The sequence below is a fragment of the Salarias fasciatus genome, chromosome 2 (genome assembly GCF_902148845.1).
Source record: "Salarias fasciatus chromosome 2, fSalaFa1.1, whole genome shotgun sequence".
Classification (NCBI taxonomy): domain Eukaryota; kingdom Metazoa; phylum Chordata; class Actinopteri; order Blenniiformes; family Blenniidae; genus Salarias; species Salarias fasciatus.
This window is the reverse complement of record NC_043746.1, coordinates 30,416,828-30,442,607: the sequence shown is the minus strand read 5'-3', so window position 1 is coordinate 30,442,607 and position 25,780 is coordinate 30,416,828. Positions and strand designations below refer to the sequence as shown.

General features: G+C 47.7%; 2 protein-coding genes across 6 annotated transcripts in view; one reads left to right on the top strand and one right to left on the bottom strand.

Annotated features, from left to right (window-relative positions):
* Positions 1 to 742: 742 nt before the first annotated feature.
* On the bottom strand, positions 743 to 3,975 carry LOC115401516 (transmembrane O-methyltransferase homolog). The gene is made up of 4 exons (XM_030109769.1): positions 3,770 to 3,975; positions 2,259 to 2,605; positions 1,450 to 1,646; positions 743 to 1,382 (listed from the first exon to the last, which is right to left on the bottom strand). Exons 2-4 carry the CDS (start codon positions 2,512 to 2,514, stop codon positions 1,047 to 1,049), a joined length of 789 nt encoding a protein of 262 aa, XP_029965629.1. The 5' UTR covers positions 2,515 to 2,605; positions 3,770 to 3,975; the 3' UTR covers positions 743 to 1,046.
* A 1,588-nt stretch (positions 3,976 to 5,563) lies between these two features.
* LOC115400731 (LIM and calponin homology domains-containing protein 1) overlaps positions 5,564 to 25,780 on the top strand; it is a 64,278-nt gene continuing 44,061 nt past the window's right edge. For all 5 annotated transcript variants that reach the window (XM_030108788.1, XM_030108766.1, XM_030108774.1 and 2 more), the window contains exon 1: positions 5,564 to 5,859. In XM_030108788.1, the coding sequence (XP_029964648.1) occupies positions 5,767 to 5,859 (93 nt within the window). In that variant the 5' untranslated portion in view covers positions 5,564 to 5,766. The remainder of the gene's footprint in view (positions 5,860 to 25,780) is intronic.

Here is a 25,780-nt window from a genome sequence, read left to right as displayed (position 1 = left end):
AACCGTGAAATGGCTCTCCTGCTGCGGTGAAATCCACAGAGCTCCAGCAGGATTTCCCCTCCTGGTTCAGGATCATTACGACTCTGAATCCTTCACACAGCAGCTGAACACCAGACCTGGCCAGTGTGTGAATAGTCCCTGTGTGTGTGTGGCATCGGGACAGACTGCAGCGCTTGAAGGTAAACAAGAGGTTAATGAAATAGTAACCCGAGAAAGTCTGAACTGACAGAGAGCAGAGAAACACAGCAGCTCTGCTGATCTTTTCCAGTTATGTCAAAGTATTGACTGAACTGGTGATGGTGTTTTTAAAAAGAGATATTTTAATATGAGTAACCAGGTTGTAGTTCGCAGCCGGGCGCAGCAGGGTTGTAGTAATCTATTACTTCCTAATCTGAAATATTGAAGAACAGAAAGATGAGGCCGGCCGGGAGCAGATTCTCCAGGAACGCTTCATGTTCTGCTGTAAACACTGGGGAGGCGTGAGAGAGGAATCGCAGCGTGAGCAGGACACAGTGTGTGAAAAGACGATGAATACATCAGGAAATAGGAGGCAGAGAATCTTCCAGCTCTCAGGCAGAAACAACATGTTTACCATAGAGCTGCAGGCTGTCCTGGAGTGCAGCAATAACCTGCAGCTCCCCTCAAAAACACCTCAAACCTCCCACAAAGGCGGCAGGTCTGCATTGACAGAGCAGAGCCTGCCCTCTAGCGGCCGCTGGCAGCACTGCGCCGCTGAGGGCTCCTCTTTGTCTCTTTGTTGTGAGGTGAGGTGAGTGTGTGAGCAGTTCTCAGGTTTCAGCAGGAGTAAACAGGACTGGAGCTCTGCTCTGCAGTGTGGAGCTGGATTTATTTCAATCAAGTGTATCTTCTTTTAATCAATATTAACCATCTTTCACACTGTTTTATTGAATGTAGGAGCTCAGCTGATTATGTGAAGGAAGGTCCCACCTGGAACAAAACAACGTGCAAACTCCACACAGAAAGAGGCCTGACCGGACTCCAACAGCGGGATTTTCACAGACTAACCACTGCACCACCACACCATCTCATGTGGACCTTGCTGTCAGTCCGTCCGTTCTGTAAAAGACCTCCGTGAGGACCTGCAGGTCTCTGGTGACGCTGTAGCGGTCTGCCTGTCCTCTGATGTGGTCCAGGACCCGTCCCAGTCCTGCAGACCTCTGGTCCCTCTTGACGAGCAGCAGCGAGCAGCCGGACGGGCAGAGGAGCTGCTGTCTCTCCAGGCTCAGCAGGTCCGGTAGGTACTGCTCCGGGTCGTGATCCATCAGCACCAGACTGAAGCCGGCGCCGGTCTTCTCGTGGGGCTCCAGGTGTGAAGGCATGTTGGAGATGGCCTCCGCCGAGCTGCACGCCAACACCTGGAACTGCAGGGACAGGAGGGGCGCTTAGCGTCTGGTGGACATGAGGACGAGGCCTTCGTCCTGAACGTACCTGGGAGTGTTTAAAACCAGAGACCAGGATGATTTCCTCCCCCAGGTCTGCAGTGACAGGGTCCAGCTCCACTGTGATGAGCCTGCCAGCAGGGGGCATCAGTCTGAGGAGGCGCACTGAGCTGTAGGCGCAGTGCATGCCCAGCTCCAGCACCAGCAGGGGGCGCAGTCGGCCCACCACCTCATCCAGCAGCTCACCTGAGGGCAGTTCATACAGGTTCATTCAGCAGACATAACTACTCTATATGAAGAACCAGAGAACAGATCCTGGTCAGGTTCTGCTTGGTTCATGTTAAAACTCTTCAGGTCAGACGACAGCTAAACATGGAGTTCCACAGGGTTCTGTCTTAGGCCCTAGGCTCATTTTACATGATCCCTGTAGGGCGCACCATCAGGAACCTCTCTGTTGACTTTCAATGTTCTGCAGATGAAACAAATCTGTTGATCTGTGGAACCAGACGACACTGATCAACTGGTCAAATAGAGGCTTGTCTTCAAGACGTAAAAGTCTGGATGAGTCCGATCTAAACATCTAGAACCACTGGAAGGAACCTGGAGTTACTTTAGACCAGGACCAGAACCACTGAGAGGAAACAGGAGTTAGTCTGGACCAGAATCTCTCCTTCAGTTCCACATTAAACCAGTCTTTAGAGCCTCCTTTCTTCACCTGTAAAGTCTCTAAAACCAGGAACGTGTTGACTCAGAGATCCTTCATTTGTTCCTCCAGAGTAGAGCATTGTGGGTTTCTGTTCTCTCAACAGATTTCGGAGGTTCTTGTGTTTTTTTTACCAAACTGACCCTCGTCCTCACCGATCTGAGGGCCGACGGACGCAGACGGGTGTGTCTTGGTGTAAAGGTCAAAGGTCTCCAGGACGCTGTGGACTTTTCCGTGTGTGCAGTTGGTGAAGACGAAGGCATGGGTGCTCCTCACACACACTCTGCCTCTCAGCAGGCCCAGCAGCCAGGCCGCCGCCCGGCGCCACAGCGCCGCCGCCTCCCCCCGGTACCGACTGGACAGGAGGAGGACGGCGGGGAGCAGCGAGGCGGACGCCGCCAGCAGCCACATGGCCACACCTGACAGAGGAACGCTCCAACTGGTTGAGAAAAACTCACATCAGTCGGCTCTGTTCAGATGATTCTCTTTCTGGTTTCAGGTCCTGTTGAGACACAATGATGTTTCTGACTGCGGGCATATTTTATTATTTATGTTTTTCTTTTTTGTTTGTTTTCTTTTTTTTGTTTTTTTTGTTTTTTTTTAGAGAATAAACTATTTGGTTGATTTGATATTTCTTTTTAAAGAAACAGCCTGATGATGCTGATCATAACTGCTGCATGTATATAAATTTCGCATAAATGTGTGTTTGGTGGATTATTTAACAGATGTTTGGCTTTGTCATCAATTTTATTTATTTATTTTTCATTATTTTTTGGCCTGTCATCCCTCAAATGCATTTCTTCACAAATGTGGAACATTCCAAGAGAAAAATGCACAAATTTAAACTATTTCCAATGATTCATTTATTTATTGTCCAAAATCTGTTTTTTTTTATAAATAAATTTAAAGAAAGAAAACAATAATCAAACACAAATGTTCCTCATTTTTGTTTATCTTGATATACACAAAGTTATAACAATGTAATGAGTGGTAGCTATAAATCCACATGTATTTATTTATTTATATAAATTCTCTTATCAAAATAACAAGATATGAAAATGTTATTATTCATATTCTTCTTCTTCTTCTACTTCTTCTTCTTCTTCTTCTTCTTCTTCTTATTATTATTATTATTATTATTATTATTGATTTTTATTTTTTTAATAAAATGTTTATTTCTGTTTTATTCATGTTATCCAATTCATTAACTTTGCTCATTGATTTTTTTTTTTTAATTCTCAATATTAAATTGATTTGAAATAGGTTGACGTATGTGTTTTCCAGAAGGCTCGCCTCTGGCGCCCCCTGCAGGAGCAGTGTGGTCTCGCCCTCCCTCGGTGAAGCGGTTTGTCTCAGTTTGCAGTTGTAGCTGTCAGTAGAATTACAGAAGGCAGCCAGCCGGTGTTCTAAGAAGGAAAACCTGCAGACTGTCGCTAAAACGCCTCGGTCTCTCACTGTCAAGCAGATTAATCAGTTTGCGTCATGGAACCAGTGATATCTGGAATCTGATTGTTTTGCTCTGTAAATATCTGCAGTACGGTGATATTTTAAACTCTACTTGAAAATCTGGTTTCATAATAAAAGGCTTTTCAGAAGGTTGTTTTTTTTTCTGAAAAACAACATTGTGATCTGATTCGTCAGAGTGAAGGTAAAGAAGAGCGCTCACCTGCTCTGCAGCCCTCAGTCCTGTCACACACAGCTGGAGTGTGTCACAGTCAGCAGCACCGCCTCTGACAGGCTGACAGGCACATCTCAGCACACACACATGTGTGTGTGTGTGTGTGTGGACGACTTTTGAATTAAACACACACACTCAACACACACACACAAAAAACACACAGATGAACCTGGTGTCCAGGAAGTAGAAGAGAGGAGTGGTGAGAGGGTGGCACACCTCCATTATGACATAATCCTACACACACACACACACACACACACACACACACACACACACACACACACACACACTTGGGATTACAGGGAAAAGCTCCTCCCTCCTCTTCGTTTGCCGTGCTGCTGGTGTTTGTCCACTAGAGGGCGCCAGAGAGACAGAAGTGTCCTCCAGGACAGACGGAGCAGACGCACCTCCAGCCTCACGTGACTCTGGAAACTGAAAATCCGGAGCTCTGTGCGAATAATAACCTTGATGTTGTTTTCTGTGTCAGGTCCTCTCATGAACCTCACACGCACACAGTGCACAGCCTGGACTCGAACACAGCAACCTCTGGAGGTGAGGTGAGAGTGCTCACCACTGCATGACATGAGGCCCATTTCCAGGAGATGATTTAAAGAAAAGTACTAAAATGTTTTCCTGTTATTTCATTGAACACACCGTCAGATAAACTTATGGTGTAGTGGTTTACACTGACACCTCACAGTGAGTGAGTCCCTGGTTTGAACCCTGTCCCGAGGCTCCTGTTGTGTTTAGTTTGCATGTTTGTCTGCTTTAACAAAGCTTTAAACAAATACCAGGGAATTTGATTGTACGGGTATTCTTATATACAAACTCAACCACTTCTTCAGCTCGTGACTTCTTCACAAACTTCATTTGAAACTGAAACATGAGATTTGTGCTGTGAAGGACTGATGATCCTGCAGTCAGTAATGTGACTGTAAATATGATGAATCATTAGAAAACAGACTGATGGATCCTTATCAAGCCTTCTGAGACTCATGATCAGACCTGAGCTGCATTTCTTTGGTTTATGCTGGTTGGAATGAGGCTTGTTTTGAGCTGCAGGTGATGAGCTGACCGTGTTCTCCTTCTCTCGTCCCACTTAGAGAAAGTGGCTGTGAGCTCCCCAGAGCTGCTGCTGCCCTCATTGGCTGCAGACTCTCAGTGTTTCAGGATCTGATCACACTGCAGCAGCAGCAGGAGCTGCCAGTCTGTCAAGTCAGGGACACAGAGCTGAGAGCTAAACCAGCTGCAGTCACAGTAAGAGCCTGCTTCACAATAAGAGCCTGTGTCACAATAAGAGCAGACAGACTCCTGCTGTCTGGCACCAGACAGGCCGCCGATACCGCTTCTCTGCTTTATTGATCTGTTATATTTTAAATTGACATATAATGTCCAGCTGTCTTGCGTGTATTTTCCAGATCGACTCATTCAAAGAGAATATCAGTGAATATTTAGGATTTATTTTCCACTTGGTGACCCAGCAGCTCCAGTGCAGCCCGGGTCTGCAGACCAGCAGCAGGAAGTCACCTGGTATCATAATAAAGTCTTTTCTGGAAGCTGAAAACAGATGAAGAGATCTTAAATACATTTGCGTACTGAGGGCAGTGACTGTTTGTTTGTTTTACCGCGGGAACATTGAATAAACTGCAGGATTGAGCATTAAAGGCGGGGTGTCTGTTGTGGTTGCGCAGCTCTTATTGTGCGCGCTCCTGCCGGATGTGCGCGCGCTGCGCTCGGTGCGCTTTGCGCCCGGTCTGCGTCCTCAGTCTCCGGCAGGACCGACTCTGCTGAGCAGCAACTGGTCCGCCGTCCTCCCCGGTGCTGCTGCTGCTGCTGCTGCTGCTGCTGCAACACGGACCACCGAGCCAGGCAGACCCGCAGCGCCCCGCAGCGCCCCGCAGCGCACAGCCCCGCTGGAATTACGCGGCTTTTTACGCGTTTCTGCAGGTTTTTGGATCCGCGGAGAGAGAAGCGCTTCTTCTCCAATGGCCAGTCCGGCTGCAGACATAGGACAGTGCCATCAGCAGCATCACCCCGAGACAGACTCCGCGGTGCAGGAGGCGCAGACATGGATCGAGGTGAGCCGGTCCGTCCCGGTCCGTCCCGGTCCGTCCCGGTCCGTCTGGTCCTGGTTCCGGTCTCTGACGGCTCTGCGCCACACTCCCTCTTCACACTTCACCCTAGTGCTGTCACCTGTTGAAAGCCGATTGAAACTTGATTATTGTATTGAGGTGTGTGTGTGTGTGTGTGTGTGTGTGTGTGTGTGTGTGTGTGTGTGTGTGTGTGTGTGTGTGTGTGTGTGTGTGTGGAGAAACATGCTGACTCTGTCATTTTGGACCCCTGCGGTGCTTCCATCACAGACAGATGGACTGAGAGAGTCGTGTGTTCTGATGGGGTTTGAGGGGGCGATGGAGGGGTGATGGAGGGGTGATGGAGGGCTGATGGAGGGGTGATGGAGGGGTGATAGAGGGGTGATAGAGGGCTGATGGAGGGGTGATGGTGCGGGTCTGGACCGCACCACCCTCCACCCTCCACCACGCCTGGTGCGTGTTTCCATGAAAACAATGGAAGCATCATGTGGAATGGATTTCAGCCTCACTCGCAGGAATCACACAAACAGGGTTTTGTTTGGGGAGGGTTTCGCTCACGACACCGCCGAGCTGCTGCCGGGTTCTCTGTCATCCTGCAGCCATCAGACCCGGACCCGGCTCGGCCTGGGCCTGTGGACCGTCTGTGGCCTGACGGAGGAATGCAGCCTGGAGCTTTGTGGCTTTGCAGAAAGACCTAGAATCTGAGATTAAAGCTGGCTGTGGGACGGAGCTCGTCTGGGAGTAACAGAGATTATGGGGCCTCCAAACCACTGACCCACTGGAGGGACATTCATCCACAAGTGGTTTGGATGACAAGTCTGAGAAACATGAGAGTTTGGTTCAGACGAGACGTTCATCCAGGGCCGACTCTGGACGATTGATCCTCTGAGTGAAAACTGATCATGAAACCTGTCCTGATGACGAACCACATCATGGATGAGTTCCTGTATCTGAAGGTTCCAGCTTTGGAGATACTGAGTGAACAGGCTTCTTGGTGTTGCTATTTTTAGACATGGGAAATGATTGAAATCTTAATGACGATCAATGGCTGGGTTTCTGCTGGAGATGACGTCCGCTCTGACCTGGCTGTGTTTCACCACCAGCCGTTCGGACGCAGGATGAGCAGGAAGCAGCTCACTGATGAAACGAAGCTTTGGTCCCAGTCCATACTCTCCTGGTCCTGGTCTCCTGGAGTCTGGCTCTGAAGGATCTAACAGTCCAAACACAGTAAACCTTTACTGCCTGGTTTTCTGGATACTGATTCTTTTAACAGTCTGTTCAGTTCTGCAGTTTAATTCAGAAGCTTCTGACTGCCACTGGTTTGGGTTTTACTGTACTGACTGGCAGTCCTGACTGTTTCATTGACTTTGTTAAAATGACAAATCCTCTTTAAGGGTGTCAGCCACCTTCGGAGGCCTACTTAGCAGCTCTAACTCCTCGGAGGCTCATATCACAGCTTTAAAAAGCCACTACTGACCTAGAATCTGTGCTGCAGAGTGCTGCGAGCTGAGAAGGCAGCGAGAACTGACACCGCTCCGCTGTTGTTCCCGTCTCACCCTCCGCCCCCAGGGACCGTCTTCATTATCCACACACACCTGGTGACGGTGCCGGAGTCCCCCCGGGGGCCCGGGGACGGGTCACCGGCTCCTGAACCGGCACAAAGCCTCCGTCAGCCTCAGTCAGCAGCCCAGCAAGGACCAGGACCAGGAAAAGGACCAGGTCCAGAACCAGAGCCAGAACCAGAGCCTGAGCTTTTTCAGAAAGTGACATATTCCTCATTTCCACGGCGATGTAGTCTGACTGTCTGAAAAGTTCCACTGTGGGAGTTGTTCTCTTGATGTTGTGTTCTCACTGACTCCGAGCACCGCTGTCGTGTAAACAGACTCCCAAAACTCAACGAAAGTTTGACCTTCTTCTCCTCTCTTGAACTCGTTGCCGTGTAAACAATCCGTCGGCAACAGGTTGACTCCAGTGGCCGTTAGTCGTACCTGCTCATCCTGCACCTATACTGATGGAGGGAAGCGTCTCAGTCTCCATGGCAACCAGCCTCCTCCTCCTTCAGAGGTTATGCCGATGGAGGAAAGCGTCTCGGTTTCCGTGGCGACCAGCCAGCATGTTTGTGTGAGAGAACGATGCTGCAGCTGTGTGCGTTCCACCCAGAGTGAGAACAGGAAGAGCTGTGCAGCTTGAAGACAGCGTCACACACACACTGCTGTTCACTGGGTGAACATGGAGAAGTGTTTCACCACGTTACAGGCTGCAGGTCAACATGCAGAGTCGACACACAGCAGAGAATTAACTCCAAGATAACGAGATAACAACAAGCAGACCATGTTTGATGAGCGGCTTCTGACATTTTCAGTCATGTATAATTTAATTCTGCTCTAAAGAATCTACTCCGCTCTACTTTCCTTCACACGTTGAGTTTCTATTTAATTGTGTTCTGTTTTGTCAGATGAAGTTAATTTAAAATGTGCTGTAACCACAGAAAAAGCCTGTAACGTGGCAGAAAGTCAGATTTATGAGTGTGTGTCGGGCCGCCCTGGTGGTCCCGCCGTAGTAGAACCTGATTTACAGTTTGACGCCGGGCCAACGGCCTGTCAGGCGTTTATTACTCACATGTTGAAAACTTCACGCGTGTTGTGATGCGGAGCGAGCCGGGAGGAAAGAACAGCACAACGGTGTGTTTTAGCACTTCGTAAAACAGATCATTATCTGCCTCACAGTTCTGCATTCTTTGTTTTATAGTCTCATTCAGGGGTTCAAACCGTGAGTTGGCACGGTGGAGCAGTGGAGGAGTATCTCCAGGTGGAGTCTGTGCAGAGTTTGAATGTTCTCCCTGTGCACGGGCTGCTGCTCTGCACTGGCCAGCCAGTTGAACTGGAGACATATTTAATCCCATTTAAGATCGGGATTGTTTTCTTTCTTTTTTTTTGATTCACTGTTTTCTATTAGCGCCATGTGGTTGATAATTTAGCCTAAATATTTCCACATTAGAATTACTGTTGTGCTGACTGGTGAAATGAAGGTTTCCTGCAGTATACTTCTCCTCAGGAGCCATCATCATCGTCTGGATTCGACACACCGCCACCGGAACGCTTCTGCCAGATTTATAGTGAAACCAGAACTCACATGTGTTATATCCACCTGCAGAAGCCTCTGCAGTCACGGGTCTCCTCCTCAGCTCCTTCAGGTTTTCCTCCAAACCGTGACGTGTTTGAGGGTCTACAATACAAAATTCAAATATCCGCTGTGGCTTCCTGGGAAGCAGGAGATATCAACACTTCCCTGGTTAATGTAAATCCAGAGACGCCACTTTGCTCCTGGTACTTGGTGTTATGTTAGAGTATATTTTAATCCTCAGTCCTATGAGATTTCTCTCTCGCTTTGTTCTGAAAGTGTAAACTGCCACTGCCAAACAAATCCACTCAAACCTGCAGAGTGCAGTGGCAGCAATATTTCTGCAGTGTTTTTGGCAATCAGAGAGGAAATCCTGTCCAACGTGGACGACATCCAGCGAACATTACAATCTGCATGTTGACAAAGAGGAGGACTCCAACTGGAATGAGACGGAGTGGAAGTCTGATCCAGTTAGAGAAACAGGAAGGAAATCACCGTTAAAGCCAAAGAAAATCAGGGAGAAAATCAAAACAGTTCAAGAAGAGTATTTCACCTTTCCACAGATGGGTTTTGTCTTCCGGATGAGGCAGTAAAGAGAACAACCACAGCATCTCAGCTCAGTCCCGGTTGGACCGGCTCTGTTCCTCCACTTTATGCTTCAGACTCTTCTGAAGACCTCAAGCTGAGCAGCACCAGGGTCACGTATTGATTTAACTCAGTGGTGATCAGTCAGACCGTGGCTGGATCTGCCCTGAAAGCTGATAGCTGTGAATCCAGGTGAGATGAATCACCACAGGAGCAGAACCAGGACCAGAACCAGAACCAGGTTTATCTTTCCCAGGTCTCCTGAGGTCCAGACCCTGTCATCTTTCCACTGATCTTTATTCAGGACCATTAAGTTAGAGTGGATGTTACCAACTCCTGAAAACAGATAACAAATCTGTTTTCTGCCTGTTTTATATGAATGATTTAAGAAAAATAGATGGATTAGAAGCTTTTTAAAACTTTAAACTTTAGCATTGTTTAGAGGCAAAACGAATAAAGTTGTGCTTCAGTGAACTCAAATCCTAGTTCAAGCCAATGTTCCAAACCAGGTTTGAATGAGACAGAAGACGGTGAAACCCTCCACAACCGAGCGCAGACTGTGATCTTGGAGGAGGCTGGTCTGTTGACGTGAAGCACATGGCTCCAGGTGAATCCGATCTGATCTCTGGCCCTCGTTCTGCTCGGCTGCTCTCCTGTTGACGTTTTGATCCACTTTGCCGTCTTCCTCCTGCTCGACGCATGAATCGGCGCCACGCAGCGACAGTCACTCACACGAATGAGAAATCCCTGAAAGTAAGATGCTAATCACTAATCCTGTGGTTATGATCGTCGTAATCCCGGCAGAGGCCTCCTGTGCTCTCTGGCCAGCAGAGTGGATTACTCCTCCAGCGGGAGCCGACTGACGATCCGACGACTGTTTATACCAAAACATTTCTTCTCAAATGATGTGCTGAGGATGCACTTTAATCCGCCCGGCGTTGATCAAACCTGCATTTCCTGTTCCTTTCAGCAGGGCTGCTGTCGGCATGGACGCCGGTCTGCAGATGGTCTTTATAGCGGCCACATTTGGGGTGAGAGGTGATCATGTGGTGGATTAACAAACGACGGGGGAGATTAGCAGCCCCCCTCCACCGTGTCTGAACGCTTCTCTTCATGCTGCTCCTGCAGCACAGCGCGTCTCGGCTGCTCGTAGTTTCAGTTTGAAGCGGTTTTATCAGTTCTGGGAGTCGTGGCTGTTGCTGGTCGGGATTATTTGTGGAGTTTTCAGATAAATTGGATGAATTGTTCACTTCCAGTAGAAGCAGAGTGGAGACACAAATACACTGAAATAAAGTCGATGATCAGACTCGCTGGTTCAGCACGGAAACAGTTCGTCACAGAGGATCAAGGTTTTCCTCTGGACTGGATTTTATGATGATCGGTGTCTTGATTGTTCAGGAAATGTCACGCTGCATCTTGAATCTTCACGTGTGATCAGTGCTTCAGTTTGATTATTTAAGACAATCAAGAGTTTAAGAAATCACTGGGGTGCTGACAGGGGTCAAAGGTCATGCTCAGGGAGCTAGAGGAGTGACCTGTCCACTGTGGGAGTTAAACCTGTGAACTCCTGATCCTCAGTCCTCTCCTCTAGCCCCTCCCTGCCTCCTCCCATATCCAAATCCAGTGAAATGTCCATGAAACTTCTCCAGCTGTTGCATTATGGGTGTTTCTCCAAACTCCCCCTGACAGCATGGCCCTGAGGCTAGCTTGATAGCATCCAGCCATTATGGCAGCTTCACCGAGATCTCAGCTCAGATCTCGGTGTTAGAACGGTCAAGAACGATGAAGAAGTTTGTTAAAGTCGGTGTTTTCTCCGAAATGTTCACAGTTTGCTTGGAGACCTTGATTGGAGCCTCCTGTGCTCCGGTTTTGGCCCATGACCCTTATGTTTGACATCCCTACTCGTAGAGGTCATCTTGATTTAACCAGACTGCCAACAAGTCCTGCATAAGTTTGATCTGAAAAGGTTTCTATGGTCCGATGACCTGGTACGAAGGTCGTGACCTTTGTGGAGTTATTGAGGAAACAGTTCAGAACCTGAAACACGACCAGCTCCACCGACACCCAGCACACTGCAGCCTCCGCTGCGTCTTCTCATCAACACATCCAGAGAGAAGAACCCCTGGAAGGAACTGTTCCCAACGTTCTAGAAGCTTCTGGCTGCAGACGGCCTTCTGGCCTCGGTGCGTTTCACTTCACACTGTGGCGTCTCGTCTTGTTCGTCTGTCGGCTCTGTGTGTGGATGCACTGAGAGAAGAAGAACTTTACACACTCACACACACACACAGGCTGTCAGGACTTGTTGTTTCTTGCCTCTCTCGTGTGTTTTTCCTGCTCACAGTGAACAGAAACGTCTCTGACGGGTGACGACAGCTCGTCTCTGACAGGATCAGATTCTCCACTGTAACAATCCGAGCCATTCAGATCCATCTGAGCTCCAGGCTGTTATGACTGCCGAGCTTTTTCTGTGAGCAGTACTGAAATCCACGCTCGCTTGTTTCTCAGCATGAAGACGGTTTTTGCTCTGAACTCTTTGAACATTTCCAAAAGGAGTAAAAAGGTTCTTAAGGGCTGCGATGAGAAAAGTTTCCTCTGTTGGTGTCTTTCTATCCCCCAGCTGCCTCCAGTAAACCCCTGGCACTGATATTTGTGAAAGAGAGGCCAGATCAACACACTGCTAAAGTAAATGTTATTGCTCAGCCTCCTTGTAATTTGTAAAGCTACTTCCTTATAAAACCATGTCCGAGAAGCCCAGCACTTATTTAAAAGCCATGATGTTCCTTTGAAGAAACCATAAAATGGAAGCTTTCTAAATTTTATTAGAATTTTCTGCATTTTTGCAGACGCGTTGCCAACACTTGGAGTCTTATTCCCTGATCCGTGTGAAGTTCCAGGCCTCCCTCCTCCGCCCGTCTCCTCTGGCGTCACTCTGTTCACGCCTCTCATCTTCAGGATCCGTGTCTCGGCCTGCATCTCGTCCTCCATCGGCCTCACCTCCACCGACCGCTGTGTGGGGTTCGACCCTTAAAGCAGCTTTAGGACTTTTCTAAGCTGGGTATGTTTCAGAAACATGCTGGAGTCTGGTGAACATCTGGAGTCTGAACAGCTGGTCTCTGATCAACATCTGGATCCTGGTGAACATCTGGAGCTGCAGCGTGCTGCCCTCTAGCGTTGGTCTGTCGTCACACGGTGTGACAGATGAGACTCAGACCGACGTTCCTCCTCCTTCCAGCGGATCGGAGGGCTGTAACTGGGTCACTGGGGCTGCGCTGGTTTCCTGGTTTTGGGAGTGGGGCCGTGGGGAGCTGGACTCTTTCTGACTGTCCAGGGACCGAGTGAAGCTGACTGACTGCAGCTTTTAGCCCGCTCTGCTCGGCATGACCTCGATGGAACACGAGAACATTTCACTGCTGCTTTTTTAGCCTTTTCTCTCATATCTTGGATCAACTTTTAATGTCTGGTCTCCTGGTTTCTGTTGGTTCTGAGTTCTGCAACACATCGTGTGTGTGTGGTTTGATTACAGAAACAAGCAGCAGCTACTAGTGGTCAGGCAGGATACCTAAATTTTATTTAGATTAACATGAGTAGAGATAAATCCATCATCAAACCATCATTCATCCATCCATTCACACATCCTTCCATAATGTTCATCCATCCACTCATCCATCCATCCACTGGGTCCAGTCCAGGGTTCTTGAAGATCTCAGTTGACTTTCCCCTGCAGGTTTCACTCCGTCAGAGGACGGTTTCCTTTTCTGTCTTAGTCTGGAATTCATGTTTTAGATTGAACTCATTCATTTCAGGGGTCAGATTATCTTCTCTTGAGTGATCTGTGTCGGTGTCCAGATCGAATGCTGCTTCATATTTTCACGAAAAAGGAAAATAGTTGGAGTGTTGTCAGAGCGCAGAACCAGATGAGTCAGGTTTTTTATCAATGGAGGCTTTTAGAACGGAGCGAGGGAGGCGGCCGTTATTGTCTCAAACACACTGTGTCATACACTGAACACACACATACACACACACACACACACACACACACACACACACACACACACACACACACACACACGCTCTGGAAAGTGACAAAAAGCCTCAGCTGACTGACTGACGTTTGTCTGAACTGGTCTGATCTTGATTTTTACACATTCACCACATTTCTGACTTGTTTTTCTAGTAGTTCTAATTATGCTTCAAACACTGACTTGTGTCTGTGATTATATTTTTGGGAGAACAAAATACACACTTTCAGTAACACTCCTGTTCCTTCTCTTCCTTCAGACTTCATGTTGTGCTTCGAGTGTTTTCGGACTTTAAGATTGATTTTTGGGCAGAAGCTCATTGAGGACACAGACACGCTCCGTCCCTTAAAGCCAATCCTGACTCTTTATTTAGCACTCAGCTGAAAGCCCTGGTTGGTATTTGCATGAGAATAAGTGTCTGAGTTGATTAAAACGTGACTGTAGCTCCGTCCGTCTGCTACCGAGGCTTTCAAACAGCTTCTGGTTGTAAAAGTAGAAACATTTATGGGCCGACGGGAGTAAATGTGTCTGGGAAACCTCCAGCTGTCAGGACCTACATGAGATTCTCACCTGTGTTTGATGATAATGAGTCCTCTATGTGAAGGTTCGGTTCTACAGATCATCAGTGATTCTCTCATTAACCTGCATCTTGTCCAAAGCCCAGGTCATTAAGTTTGATTCCCAAATCGGTCCGTTATTTCTGTCACTTCTGCAGGATGGTTAACTTTGGTTCATAGCATTTAATGAGGTTTTACTAAACAGTCTTTCTGTTCACTCTCAGATGGAGAAAAGATAGGAATCTATATTAAAGGTTATTATGGTATGTGGTCTCTGAACTGAAGTGTGTTTCACAGTGTTGCTGGAGAACCTTTCATTACGAACCAGACTCGGTTTATCCACCTGTATGGAGAGATAATCCCATCAGAACGGTGCTGATGTTTCCAGATGTTCTCCACTCTTTAACACACTTTAGATCTTCAGATTAATGACGTGGAGAACAGAAACCAACTTCCTGGTTTCAATTTTACCATTAAATTCACAATGTGACTTCTCTGAAGACCTTTATGAGCATCAAAGCCTCAGTAAGCAGAAGAACCAGTGAAATCCCTCAGACGGAGTGCGGGCCTGAATGAACCCTGTTTACCACAGTTACAGGACGAGCAGCTGGAATCCCGTCTCAAACAGTCAGCAGTGGGTCGTCTGGCCCGGCCACCGGGGGGTCAAAGGGTCAGCTTCTGGGCTCAGACATGCAGAACATACAGGCGCTCACTGTGGGGAGAGGGGTGGCACTGGTACAGTCACAGTCTTGTTCTGCAGGTCAGTGTGTGTGTGTGTGTGTGTCTGTGTGTGTATCTGTGTGTGTGTGTGTTAGTGACACGAGGACATGGAGCATTTCTCCCCATTCATGTGTTCACCTCCATTGAAATGAATCTGCTCAGAGCGGTTTCACCAGGCGTGGTGGATTTAGTGATCTGTGGTAAAATAACTCCTTCTTTATGGATCTGTTCATATATTCTGTGAAGCACTGAAAGAGCCGTTGACACCAAAAATAGACCTCTGGAGATATTTTCCAGATATTAAATCCAGTTGTCTTTTGCCAATAATTCTGCCCTGTATGTGAGAGAATCTACCAAAAAATAGAGATTTCTGTGAAAACGTTCTCTGTCCTCTGTGGACCACTGACCCAGACCGGATGGAACCGGTTTCTACGGATGTCTCGCCTGTTCACTTTCTTGTGAGCTACAGAGTTACGACTGGACATTTAGCTTTCTGAGTTTTAGGTTTGCAGCTGCACTTTATTCCCAATAGAGATATTTTATTAGCTCTTTTTAAATTAAGAGGAAAATGCTTGAAATAATTCATTCTAGTGTCTCTTTTTTTTTCAGTTTAAAAAAAAATATATCTAAATCATAATCAAAAGTTGAGTTTTCAGTGAATGAAATCTGGATTTTGTTTTGAGCCAGAATCGTGCAGCTCTGGACGCTAATGTTAGCAGGAGCGCTAGCTCAACTATTACTGCAACAATGGTCACAAATGGTTTGCTTCCCAGAATTTATTTGAACAAACCTTTTAGAGCGGATAAAGAATATTTCTGTTTTTCATGATTATGCCTGCTTTAGTACCATCAGCACTTTAAAGTCAGTATTATACACAGTCACGCCTGTCTGTGCTCTTCTTGTTTAATCTGCTTTTATTTATGTTTTTAACTGATGTAGGTGATTCAAATCTTAGGAATATTTTTATACACTCTTTAAAATATTCCCCCAGGTTTAGATCTTCAGAGCTCTCAGTAAGTCTGTTCTCGCCAGTCCCTCTAGTTCCTGGGGTCTTTGGTAATCTCGACCTGTCGAGTGTTGCCGCTGGTCTGGCGCTGATGGTGGAGCGTCAGGTTCTGGTTCTGCTGGTCAGAACAGCAGCAGCAGTCCTCTGGCGCTCTGCTTAAGAGCGTCAAACACCTCCAGCCACACAGCTCAGCTCACTGTTCTGGTCTTGAGTGCCGTTATCCCCATCAGCTTGCTGGTAGCAGCGGATCAGCTCTAATCCGGACTAATCTGGCCAGCTGCACCTCCCTCTGTCAGGAGGAAGAATGACAGCTCCGACGCTAGCAGTCGACCACGATGGGGATTAGCAGGGAATAAATAATCCAGGTGTACTGAGAGCTGCAGTCCTGTAGTGAGGGGGGGGCCCAGTACACGGCCCTGTGGTGTCCCTGCCTGGTATTTCACTCATTTGTGGTCAAAAGCTTGTGTGGTTGTCTTCCTCTTCCTCCTCCTCTGCAGTTTGAAGTTCATGAGCTGCCTTCAGGCGACGGTCTTCTGTGAATCCACTGATGTTGAATCAAGTGCAGAAGACAGGCCGGGGGGCCAGAGAGGAAACACACCGGGCTTCCAGTCACAGCTGGTTAATACCTGCGACGTCTCGGCTGAGTGGAACATTCCGCCCGATAAAATCACTTTGTCTGCTTCAATACCGACTCAAAGCTGATCATGTTAGAATGTCTTTCTGGTCTGTTCGAGTGGAGCCAAACACATTTTCAGAACCTTCAGGACCTCGGTGAGTGAGCGGCTCTTCATGTTCTCAGTAATATAATCTGACCAAACCGCTTTTAAACAACTTATGTAACGAGAGCCGACCCCCCCGGACAGCTTTGACACGCGGTGGTTTAAGTTATTCAGACTCTGCAAACAAACCCAGAGAAGTTTTCTTTTCCCTAAAATCCTCCTTCCAGTCAGATTTGCTGCAGTGAATTTCAGATTTCCTGCAGTGTTTCTGTGTGGACGTGAGTCGAATGGTTCTCCGGAACACTGCGCAGCTTTCACGGTTCTCCAAAGGAAATCTGAGCTGGGACTTACAGTATCACTGCATTCCTTCTGAAATCTGCTTAAACCTGAAGTTTCTGAATACTTTCAGCACACAGCGCTTTGTTCTTTGTCGTCATTAATTTTCTGACTTCCTATGTCTCCGTTCTCTGGGTGAAACCATGAAATGTTGTCAGGATCAACCCGCTGATGGACGGTGGACTTTAGTCTGTTTGTTGTCGACTCTTTTCTCACTCAGTGACGTTAGAGAAGCTGCTCAAAACTCTGGACTGAGTTTGAGCATCGTATCAACTATTAATAGCAGTATTAATCAACAGGTACCGACATTGTGTCTTCAGCGGCTGACAGTCCTTTCCAAGAGGAAATATTTGTCTCTAACTGTGATTTTACTGGTGTACTGACAGCATACCAGGTTCTCCATCGAGTGGACGACTCAGATCTTAGAGGACTAGATGGAATACCAGTCGGTATCTCTTCTGGTAATCTGTGGAAGTTACCAGTTATTATGTCATTTTAATGGAAATAATGTTGAATTAATAGCATTAAGATAATGTCCACTCTCAGTTTGGAGCAGTTTGGTGTTGATGGGATGAGAGGAGTTCAGACCGGAGGTCTACGGAGCCATCCAGAGTCTGTAGACTGAGCAGAACCAACACAACCACAGCCTGTGCAGATACAGCTGAAACACACTCAGACGAACCTGTTTACACAACAGTGTTTCAAGAGAAAACACATGCTTCTTCAGCAACATTTTATAAACAATGTCCATTTCCATGGAAACAGCAGAAACACTGAAAACAATGTAGTTTCCAAGTCGGTCCACCTGTTGGTTCAGCTTTTTTTCCACAGTAGCCCGAGTGTTTTACAGAAATGACCTTTTCAGTACTGCAGCGTTTTGGTGTAAACAGACACTAAGAATGTTTTGTGTTTTCGCTCGAAGGCGTTGTGCTGTAAACAGGTCCTGAGATTGAAGCCTGAAGTGTTGGACAGAACGCCGCCTGGCTTTCCTTCACTTCCTCGCTGCGTCGTGTGAAGAGGTTCGGCCCTCCAGTCTGTTATTTTGTTCTCTTTTAAAGCCCCAGCGTCTTTCTTAAAACCCTCCAACCCCTGCTGAGAGGCACAATGGTGGGATTTGGGTGCATTTGGGGAAAGGAAAGCCTTCCTCTTCCTAATATGAGTTCAGCGCTAACTGGGGCTGACAGTCGTCCATATTCCCTGTGGTGACCGAGGTCCTGGGGAAGGACGACTGCTCGGAGTCGTTACAGTGTCGTCTGAAATGTCTGTGACCTCAGATATCAGCATCCTCCTCTGCCTGCTTGTATTGTGTGTTTTCTCTCATGTTGGGGGTGTGATGGAGAAGTGATCAGTGTGGAGCTGCCGTGGAGGGGATGCCTCTCCTGAAACCGCCGCCGAGCCGGTCGACCCCCGCCGGGCCGCGGTGTCGGCACAGACCGGAGCTCCTGATGAGTTCAGTCCTGTTGAGGACGACAGCGTGCCGGAGCGTGCTCAGAACCAGGAGCAGGATCTGGAGTTTGGAGGGTTTGGGTGGTTTTGGCAGCCATTCACAGCCTCCCTCGCTTAAAGTGACAGCAGGGCGATGAATCGAGCTGTGATCATCCTGCTTGTATTTACCAGGACTGGAGCTGTTGCCTGGATACTGTGCTGCTGAGCCTGCTGCTCTCCACATGCACACTCTGCAAAACGCTGTTTCGCTCACTCTCCAAGAAAATACCGAAATAGAAAAAACTTACCAGGAGTTCACTTGAGGCTTCCTGCATGACATTAGCATCCGTTTAGACATGAAGTGAGCTGAAATAGTTGCTCGTCTAACAACTTTGTTTAGACTTGTTTTGGGATTTTATGATTCATTTACAGACTGATGGATTCCATCAATAAAATTACACGAATTAACAGTTTAACACAGCGATGGCTGCTGGTTTCTGTATCAGTGTCGCTACAAACCGAGTCACATTCAGGAACAGAAGGGCTGTTTTCAGTTGTTCTTGTGTTTCCAGTATGTGTTGTGTATGCTGTGAATCCTGGTCGGGGCTCTCTGCTCCCTCACAGCAGCTCTAGACCTGAGTGATCAGGAGTCCCTGAACCCGGGTGGGACCGGGCGCCGGCCTGTCTCTCAGACGGCGACTCCCGGGGTGGCCGCTGGCCAGACGTGGCCCTGGGCCCCGTCGGGAGTGCGGCGGGCAGGATATTGGAGACTAGGGAGGCCCCTGGAAAAGCCCCGCTGCTTTAGGAAGCTTAGCCCAGAGCGCCGCCGTCACACGGAGGCTCTTTGTTTGGGATCCTGCGGGGCGGCGGGGGGTTGTCACTGAAATCTCAGCCGGTATGAGGATGTATGCTGGAGCATTACTGCGCCCTGCTCCGGAGAGGGCAACGTGCAGACTCACCGCCACTGCTGGTGCTTTCTATCTCAACCGAACGCTCTCTTAGTTCTTTAATCACGACCTTAAATGACCCCAAGGTCAAACCAGAGTTAGACATGAAGAACACTTAAACGTTCTTCATGTCCAACCTGTCCTGTTCCAACCAGGAAACACACACACACACACACGTGGGATGACTTGGCACGCCGGACACGCTGTCAGCATCACCTTGCAGCAGAAACAGGACAATGTAATCAGCTTCAACCTGCGCGTCCCCTCGCCGTTTCCTCGCCGCTCGCCCTCCTCTCGGTTTTATTGGTCCGTTTTGGAAGCGGTCCTCCGTCCTGCAGGCCGTCAGCCAGCCAGGCCCTCCTTCCTCTGCCTCTTCCTCTGGGCTCCAGGCCTTGAAGAGTCTCTGGAGAAAAATGTTGGGGTGGAGGTGAGTAGCACCAGTGGGGGCCAGGAGTGGAGTTAATCCACAAGACAAACACTGTTCCATCAAGTAATCAGGGTGGAAATGGGCTGGAGCGGCTGGAATACTAACATCCAGCTCGGGCTATAGGACGTTTCAGTGGCAGGAAATTTGGGCTGTTTAATCAGAGGGTTTATCGGGAGCGGGGGGACGGGAGGCGTGGAGGAGGAATTCAGACTGTTTAAGCTCTTAGGAAAACACGGCTGGAAGAGAGCAGGCCGCTGCCTTTGAAAGCTTCTCAGTGTCTGATAAACAGCTTCAATTAGAGTCTGCTCTCCCTGAATGGAGGCTCCCAACGCATGGGCTTAATGTTCCTGTCCAGCAGAGGAGGCCTGAGTGGAGCTGACGCTGTCTGTGGTGTGTGTGCTGCTTTAGGCCCGTCTGCACGGAAAAGAATTGAAGTGACAACACAAAACCTTACATGTGTCTCAGTCTTCTGTTTACACGACAGCACAGCTTAGACACCATGTTCTCCATGTGTGAATTCATTACTAGAACAACCAGCAGCACCAACTAGTGGCCTGGCAGAGTAATTGTTTTTCAGTGTTTCTCCTGTTTCTGTGTAAACATGAAACATGAAACGTTGTTTTCACTGGAAACGTGGAGTAAACAGGTTTTCAGTCTTGTTGAGAGATATATTGATACATCTTGAGCAGAGTTCTGTTCTCCCCGTGCGTAACAACGCTGCTGCAGACGAACAAACATTCGGAAAATCCTGCAGATGTGTGTTGAGTTTCCTGGAAGTTGTTTGTCAGCGCGCCTGTTGTTCAGGTGGTTGTAATAAATAAAGTTTTTCCTTGTCATTACCATTCCTCCGCTCTCCTTTTCTGGGAATTTCTTCTTAAAATTTAGCACTCTTGGGCCTTTGCTTGGTTCTTTACTGTTTTTCAAACCAAGCCTGCAGCCTGCTGACTGTGGAGGGACGCTTCTATATTTTGCTGTGAAAATTACATGATGGATTTAACAACAACAAGTATTTCTATGAAATATTGTAATTGCAGCCTTTAATTTGACTTGAAATGACATTTTGATTGTCAGTTTCCGTTGGTTTATGGTTGTTTTTCAGCCTGGTGTCATTTATTCTAAAGTGGTTCGCTGTTTACAGTCTGAACTCCTGTTGTTGTTTCACAGAGTTCTTTCTCGCTGCTCTTTTCTTTCACCTGTGTTTCACCTCTCAGGTGAAACTCTACTTCCTGTCCCAGTGTGGAAGTCAGCTGGTTGAAACACTGACGTTTGACATTGTTCTCGGCTGAAGTCATGCCGGGGCGTCAGTTCCTCCATGTGACGACTGACTGGCGTCCGGAGGAGTGACTCTGTGAAGAAAGAACCAGCAGAACGACGTCGATCCTCTCTGTAGAATGCGGACCGAGGAGAATTAGAGGGCACGCTGTAGTCATTTGACCTTTGACCTTGAAGTGATCTGTGTTGGATTTATAGCGACCTGGAAGTGAGGAACCAAAGTTGAGCCAAATCTGAAAAACTTCTCCACTCAGAGTTCCTCCGTGTGAATTTCTGTCCACGTGGCACGAAGGGAGGAATCATATTTTGAATTTTACAGTTTAAAGACAGACACTCATCCCAGCCTCTCAGTACACTCTGGATGTAAGATTTTACATTTAAACCTCCAGAACAACACAAAAAATAAACAAGAAGAAAAACCAAACCTATAAATCAGCCGCATCTCTTCTAACCACTCTGATTCTTTTGCTCGAATGTCCCAGAAATCTTTCAGCTGTGACCTTGAATCTGCTGCAGATTCGCTTCATCTTGTTTCATCAGAAGGCATCAGAACAGTGAAAACCTCCGTCCCAGGATTTATGAGCAGTACACTCAAACTGCACATTTCCTGCATGATGACAAACACATGAATCTAATTCTGATTAAATATGTCTGAGAACCAGAACCAGCCAAGAGTCTTTGTGTGGGCTGATCTCGGGTCAGTTTGAAAGCTGTTTCATAAGACTTTCTGTTTTAATCACAGACACAGGAGTTCCCAGTGGCTTTTTTTACTGTGTGTTTTGTTGTTAAATGTCAGATTCTGGTGAAGTTAAGTCTGTGTTTTATATATATACCTTTATATATTTCAGTCCTAGTTGTCTTTACATGTGAAAGGGTTGCTTCCTGTTACACTCTGGCCTTCCTCTCACACATTAATGCAACATCAATGATATAAAGGAGGATAAAAGTTTAAAAACAAAGCAGTCAGCAGTGGAGTTCACCTTCACTCATCTGTAACTATTCACACATATTAGTCTGAAATCATTCTTAAAAGGCAATCCGTGACTTTATTGACATTTATTTTCGTGCTTGCTTTGAACTTAACTGTAGTGTTTTGACGGACAGTGGGCGGCTCTGTGGAGACGGAGGTGTGACGGTGGAAACAGCTCCAGCATGAGGAAAAGTGTGTGTGAGGTGTGTGTGCCGCCCGCCGCCCAGCGCCGCTGTGATTTCTCTGGACCCGGGTTCCTCTGCAGGCGTCAGCTGACAGCTCCAGTCTAGCTTAGCGTCCGCTGAAATCTGTGTCAGGAGGTCGACTAATCGGGGGTCGTGCGAGGTCCGACACACCAGATGACTCTCCTCAGATCAGCTGGAGGCCTTTTCTTCATTCTGAGTCAGAAATGTTCCTGCATCCTGGATGACGATGTCTCTTCTGAGCATCGCTCAAACTCACTGCTGTGCAGGAGGAGGATCGTAAAGCTCCGCGGCTTCTTGTGGTTTCCCGTTACTGCACCTCAGCGCCTGGTCTCCGCTGCTGCCTCCTGTTCGGCTCACATGAAGAAGGAACGCCTGCTGATGGAGTATAAAGGCCCTCCATCGCGTCCTGCTCCACCCGTTTCTTCCTCAAAGCAAAGTTTTTCTCAACCGGAGCCAAAAGAAAAGAAAAATGGAGTGTTTGTGTCCTGTAAACATCAGATGGCTGCTGGAGAGTCTGTCGGCACGCCAGTCCTGTTTTTAGTGTGTGTGGTCTAAATGTGGCTGTTTCTCTCCATCAGCTTCAGTGTGTGACCGTCCCTGTTTGATCGGCTCTCTGACGTCTCCGTTACTCTGAATGAACTCTTCCCTGCACGGATTGGGTGAAAGTCGGGCTGATTGTGGTGACTTAGTGAGGAGTTACCATCAAGGCTTCAGACGGACCATCTAAAACAATCCAGGAGCGTTTGAAGCCTCTGCCAAGTCAAGAAAACCTCAAGATGCTGAAAGTAGGCGAGCAGGAAATATAAACACGACGTTCAGCTTTCCCTTCAGAGGCCTCAGATATCTCACAGCAGATTTTTAAAAATCTTTTTGAGAATATTTACAAAAAAAAAAGAGAGATTTTGATGTTTTTTCAATTGAGAAAAAGTGTTTTTTTAATTTGATCGTTACATGAAATATTGATCTCAAACAGTGAAGATGAAGCTGTGCGTTGAATGTGTCCTTCAGGACTTCCTGACTTTGACTGCGGTCTGATTAGATCTGAATAACTGAGATTACAGAGGCGTAGCTGTGAACCGTCTTGTGTGAAATGTTCCCGTTTCCAGCCCAGTCTGAATAAATGCCAGCAGACCGACTCCTCAGTCACAATAAAGGATCCCCATGGTGGCGGCAGCTGGTGAAAAGGTCCGGATGATTGATCGGAGGCGGATACACGGCGACCTTTGGCTGAACTTGTTGAAGCTCCATGAGTGGAGGAGACCCCCGGCCGATATGAACGCTCACATTTACCGTCTTTGTCTGTCATCGTTTACCATTTATTTTCCACCCTGGAGCCAGATTTGATCTGTTTTTTGATGCTAAAGTTCGTTGGACTGTTTTAATTCGCAGAAGGAGGTTCTCAGGTATAAAAACTCCAGAAGCCAGACAGCGTGGTGCCATCGTATTCCTGCTGCTTGTGTTCGAGGACGACCAGGTTCTGTTAATCACAATCAGGAGTGTTTCCAGATTAAACTCTCTCAGCAAGCCGAATTAACAAGATTATTGGCGGCCGGCCCCAAGACGTGTTTACTTCTCTTCTTGTACTGGGAAACGCTGGATTGAGCCGAGGTTACGCAACACGTCGAAGACGGAGTCCTCAGAATGCTCTGGACTGCAGGACAGGAGTGTTAGAGAGCAGGAGTGTCCTGAAACTCGACGCCCCGATGGCGTTTTCCTCCAGCTGCTCTTCTTCTTCTCCAGGTTATTATGGCAGTAATTTATTATGTGATCAGATAAAAATCAGCTGTACAGAAGATCCTCCACATGTCCTGGATGCTTTACCTCCCTGAACATGAAGTCATGTCTGCAGGGCTTTCAATTCTGTAATTCATCAAAGTCACACACACACTCGATTGTTGCGGTCTGATTGTGCAGAGCTCATTGATGCCTTTCTGAGCCGCCTCCCTCCTGTGTGGACGCCAACGTGCTGGACATGAATCCATGAGACCGACCGAGGTCGGAACACGAGGAGCTTTCAAAGGGAAGGAAGTGAAAATGGAAATAAAGCCAATCAGCAACTTTTGATTGTTGGTGAAACAATGCGCGCGGCATTCCTCAGAACAAAGGCCTCGCATTCCTCCTGTTAATTGAGCTCTGCAAGGCTGCAGCGCGCTGAAAGCACGTCCACATCCAGACATTTCCAGCCCCGCCACGATTCATCCGTCCGCTCACGTTCTGAAAAACGCTCCGCAGCATCACATTCATCACAGACCCAACCTGCCCTTCCACATTGTTTTGGTAATAAGAGTTTGAAACTCTTCTGTGGGGATTTCATCTTTTTCCTTCCCTTCATGTTGTGTTTCTGATAAAGTGGTAAATGTGTTCTTGCTTCGCCTGTACCTTCTCTGGTGTGCTTGCTGTGGTGCAGTCTGCTCCTCTTCTGGTTCATCACAGTGTGTTCTGTAGATTGCTTGGATGTTTTGGATGAAATGTCTTGTAAGCCAGTTAAACTGCTGTAATCCATGCCTTTAAAGCCCCGTGTGCACATGCATGTTGGCACATGAGGGATTTATTGGGCAGTTAAAACAAAGTCAGCCTGCAGGAAATGTTCACTTGTGTGTAATTACACGCGTTTCTCAGTCGTGACGTTAGCGCGGGACTTTTGCTGTCTGTGGACTGAACAGTGGAGATTTTAAGTAAGTTTCATCCACTAGATAATGTTCATTCTCCAGATTTAGAGTGAGAGTTCAGAAAACGCAGCGATGCTGCTCGACTCTGAGCCTGGAGCTGAGATCTCAGTGATGCTAACATGACAGCGAGCTACCTGGATGCTATCAAGCTAGCCTCAGAGCCATGCTGTCAGGGGGGATTTGGAAAAACACCCACAATGCAACAGCTGCAGGAGAAGTTTCAGGACATTTCTCTGGTGTGTCTGAGGAGCAGCGCCGCAGCTCCGACTGGTGGCCGGTGCGAGCGGACGTCTCCAACTCATCTCCAGCAGCTTTTCCTTGTGTTCTCTGTGTCTGATCGGCTCCAGAGCCTTTCGCCCTCTGGATGAGTTTCTCCTGGATGAGTTGTGATGGAAACAGTGAGACCTGACTGTGTTTATCTTCGCTCCGGCCGTCCAGGGGTTTCATGTCGTCCTCGGCTCAGGACGGCTCACCCGGGAGCCTCAGCGGAATCGGTGTCCTCGGCCGCTCTCGGCCGGCGCCAAACCCAACGGAACGATAATGAGAAAAGCGAACCCCTGCTCTTCTCTCAGCTTCAGACCATGAAGAGAAGCCAGAAAGAGAAGACGGATGTCATTTATGTTCATGTGCGTGAACCTCACAGGACCCCATTCTAATTGATTCAGTCTCAGTCTTTTCGCCCAGGAGGTTAAACTCCTCAGAGGAAGCTGAAGCCAGAGCTGGAAACATGGCTTGAAATGCATATGCAGATTTAGGAGATGCTTTATTGTTTCTTTTTCTCATAAAAAGTACAAGTATGAGCAGTTCCTGTCCTTCCAGGAGTCTTGAAAAACCATCTGCGGTGAAATTTACAAGGCTCTTTTACCTGCATGCGGACATGCTTCCAGCTCTCGTTTGGACTAATTAAATCAGTTTGACTGTCGGCGTCAGC